The sequence below is a fragment of the Cryptotermes secundus genome, unplaced genomic scaffold (assembly GCF_002891405.2).
Source record: "Cryptotermes secundus unplaced genomic scaffold, Csec_1.0 scaffold1589, whole genome shotgun sequence".
Taxonomy (NCBI): domain Eukaryota; kingdom Metazoa; phylum Arthropoda; class Insecta; order Blattodea; family Kalotermitidae; genus Cryptotermes; species Cryptotermes secundus.
In genome coordinates this window covers 143,565-147,702 of record NW_019729928.1, presented here as the reverse complement: position 1 = coordinate 147,702, position 4,138 = coordinate 143,565, and the positions used below count along the sequence as shown (strand labels likewise).

The following is a 4,138-nucleotide window of genomic DNA, read 5'->3' as shown; positions in this document are numbered from 1 at the left end:
GAATCTGTAATTTGGGTGATTGTAAGTGCGAATGTGAAATAAAATTCGCTATATTAAATACGGCGTGAAGGTATTTGTGGCGATATATATGCCCAATACGTGACAACTGGTGTCAGAAGTGGGATTTGGACTTACACACGTGATCAACGAGGTTCGAACTCAAGACACGTGACAATTTGGTGTCAGAATTTTTACGAGCTTAAATACGCCTCAAAGAATAATTAAACGTACGACCGCTTTGCCTATTCTACTGCTGCAAAAATGGAGAAACAAGATTTGCAACGAATAATGGAGATGCTGATAGAGGTAAAGGCCGATAGGAAGGTTGACAAAGAAGAAATGCAGGCAAATAGGAAGAAAGATAAAGAAGATTTCCTGGCCAAATTAGACGTCAACCAAAAACAAATCGACGTCATGCTGACAAAATTAGACGCCGACTTCAATGCCTGGCGAGAAAAGACTTCCGTGGAGACGAGAGCAACCCCAGCAACAGCGGCACAACAAGAAGAGGTCCCCATTGTTATACCGGTCGGAGTGACGATGGCCTACCAAGAAATGGTGGCATGTCCAGAAGATGAAAAGCCGGTTTCAGTGCACAGGAAACCTGAGGCGGCAGAACTACTAGAGGCACCCGTACAAGACGCCACAGTAATGCTGGTCGGAGAACCGAAGAAGAAAAGGCGTCAGGACCGACATCGACGGAATATGAAGAACCCGACACGGAAAAATTGCGGACCCCAGAATAAATTGGCCGTCGCCCACACGAAGGTGTCCCGCCGCGCAACAGTGCCCTGGCGCAAACGCAACATCTTCAAGAAATCTACGACCCAAGGAAATTGTGGCCCATGGCACGAATTGGCTGCCGACAGCAATATGACTAGTCGTGCAGGTGCGACACGGTTCAAGGGAGATCCCGTAAGGAGATGCTCAACGAAGGTCAATGCTGGGAAAGAAGTCGGGAAAGGAAGGACGACAACCGTGACAGGACAGACGTCCGGGAGGCGGCGTCAGCCACAACAGAAATGCAGCAAGGATTGGACCTTGTGGAGGGGACGACCCCCTCCAAAACGAAAAAGACCTCAAGCAGAGGAGGAACCGGTAATGTAGGAGAACCGGCCTCCCCAGAGAGTGAGAATGTGCCATGGGAGAAAGCGATGGATGAATGTGATCTTCTGGCGAGCTGAAAGGAAACCACTCGAGACGAGCTTTGTCTTAAGAGGGGAGCGGATGTAACGGACGAAGAATAGTCGCTGCAAGAAGAGTAGCCGAAACAACGGGAGACACTGCAAGAACAGCCACCGAGGAAAAGGAACGGGGATGCGCCGTTAGGCTATTCGGGACAAACAGCCTTAAGGAGGGAGCAGTGTGACATGTTGACCCCTACCTCCCCAGCTGCACGTAGCGGTAACGTAGCGCTCGCGTAATAGGCGAGTAATCACCCCGCATCCTGGTAGCTATGCAACGCGCGGTGACGTCATGAGCGGAGCCGAAGTGAGCCGAGTGGAGCCGACGTTAGCCGAGGCCCCCGCAACCTTGAAGCTATGCAAGCGAGTCAACAGCGGTGATGTCACCGAGGGATATCGCGGTTGCTAGGCAGCAGTCAACAACTCCGGACAGCGTGGCTAGCAACACGGCACCAGACGACAATTGTCCGATCGAGGCTACATAAGGAGCAGCGAAGGCTATTCACAGTCAGTCCTGGAGCTACCGCCGAGTCAGTCCTCGAGCTACCTCCGAGTTAGTTCCGAGTTAGCCAGCAACCAGTCAGTTGTATAGTGGCATTTGGAGTGTAGCATTTGTGATACGGCAGATAGCAGTAATTGTGAATCTGTAATTTGGGTGATTGTAAGTGCGAATGTGAAATAAAATTCGCTATATAAAATACGGCGTGAAGTTATTTGTCGCGATATACGCCCAATACGTGACAATATGTATGTGTTTCACCTGATGATAACCACAATGTGATGTAAACATGTAGTGAATAAGAAATGATTAAAGGCTGTAGTTTAAGTATAAGTCTTTGTTAACAGAATATGAAAGAAAAGCTAATCTGTTTTGTCTCTCCTCAGAGCTACTCTCAAACCATTTTATTTCTTGCTTGTTATATTATTTGTCAAGCAATTGCACTTTAATACAGATGCAAAAGATTACTTTTGCTTCAGGGAATTAAAATGTGTATTGTCAATTAGAGGTTAATGAAAGAAAGAATATGCATCTGTGCAAGGACCAGTTGAAGCACCAGAAGGTGGATGAAATGTGTTTTCATCAGTGTCAGGATGAAACATCGCTCTAGTTACATAATTTGGTATATATCTGGATTTCCTTTAATGTAATGTAATGTAATGTATGTACGGGGTGGGCCATATAAACCCGCCCCCGCACTACGACCTTCAGTGCTCTCTTGTGCTCCCTCTTGGATTAGCCCTTTATTAATCCAACACTTTTAATAAAGTGTAGGACCCTGCTTGTGGGGGTGTCATAGTAGACGCTTGGTTCCATAAAGAACTGACCCAAGTGAGAAAATCTTAAATAAGGTATGGCCTCACAATCACACAGGATGTGTGTGGCTGATTCGTTTTCTAGTAGGCACCTTTCACAAGTTGGGTTATCTGTTAGTCCGATCTTGAAAAGGTGTCCTTTTAGGTGGCAGTGTCCGGTAAGTAATCCTACCACCCATCTTAGTTGATCTCTGTTTAATTTTAACAGGCCCTCGTTCTTTTGGCAGAGGATCCTGATATAAATCCTTTTTCCTGTTTGAATCCAGTTGTGGATTCCCAGTGTTTTTTGTGATTTCTGTTAGTCCAGTCCCTGAATGCTTTCTTGGCAACTCCAATTGAGATGCTGGAAGCTGGTTCAGGTCCTATGAATGGCTGTTCAGATCCTGTTCTTGCAAGCAGATCTGCGGTTTCATTCCCTGCAATACCCTCATGACCTGGCACCCATATCAGTTGTACTCTGTTATGTCTGGCCAATTGTATGAGGGATTGGTGGCAGTCCCAAACCAGTTTTGAAGAGATTTGGTGTGTACCAAGTGCTTTAATTGCAGCTTGACTGTCTGATAGGATATATATGTTCCTATTTCTATAGTTCCTATCTAAATTCTCAAATGCACATGTCTTAATGGCACCTCTGCCTGGAATGCTGTTGTGTACTGACCAAGGCCGAAACTACGTTTCTACCCTGTTCCATCACGATACACTCCAGCTCCAGTGCCTTTATTTGTCTTGGAATCATCTGTATACCAGATTAGTCCCCACTTTGTATCGGGTTGAAACCCCTCTTTCCATTCACTTCTATCAGGAAGTCTGATCGTGAAGGGTCTATCATAAACATGTTTCAGTAGCATTTTATCAGATCCCATCTGTAGGATGGATTCTTTTTTCATGTCCCGAGTCTTGTATGCATGTCCAAAACCTTGGGATTTAGGTCTCCATTGATCATTGCAACGTAGTCTGTAATTTCCTAACTTGGCCTCTGCGTCCATCTGCAAATGCAGTGGAGGGAGTCCTAGTAGGATTTCCATTGCAGCTGCTGGAGCTGTTCTCATTGCTCCCATAATTCCCAAACAGCCGTCCTTTGAAATTTGCTTAGTTTGCGTAAAGATTTACGCAAGATTTGTTTGTCATAATGTACATGTTCTATATTTGTATTAGCGTGAGTGCCGTAAGAACAAGCAGAAATTGAAGCAGCGAAAGGAGAATGACTTTGCTTTGGCTATGGTGCGGAATCAAGAGCCAGCTAAGAAGTGCAGCAAGTTGGTTTTACCAGAACCTCAGATATCAGATCAGGTAAGCACATATTTAGTTTTATAGTCAATATATATTGATTTCTGAGATCGGAGGTTCTCATTGCAGTGACTGTGAAGAGTGGACTAGTGTTAAAAAATGTGAATTCATCTCAGTAATATATAATTGTACAGTTGTATAGTTGTTGGTTCATTTTGCAGTATTTGTTGTTATGAGTAAAAATTTGAAATGCAACTTTGTAGGACTTCTGTAGAATGCTTCCACATGTATGTATGTATGTGTGTAAGGGGTGGGCCATAAAGTCTGGCCCTTGCACTGCGACCTTCAATGATCTTTGTGCTTCCCCTTTGGATAAACCCTTTATTAATCCTACACTTCAAATGAAATGTATG

General features: G+C 44.9%; 1 protein-coding gene across 1 annotated transcript in view; it reads left to right on the top strand.

Moving 5' to 3' along the window:
- Positions 1 to 261: 261 nt before the first annotated feature.
- Positions 262 to 4,138, top strand: part of LOC111865884 (angiotensin-converting enzyme) — a 17,188-nt gene continuing 13,311 nt past the window's right edge. Inside the window, exons 1-2 of the mRNA XM_023854311.2 lie at positions 262 to 345; positions 3,654 to 3,788. Of these exons, the coding sequence (XP_023710079.1) occupies positions 262 to 345; positions 3,654 to 3,788 (219 nt within the window). The remainder of the gene's footprint in view (positions 346 to 3,653; positions 3,789 to 4,138) is intronic.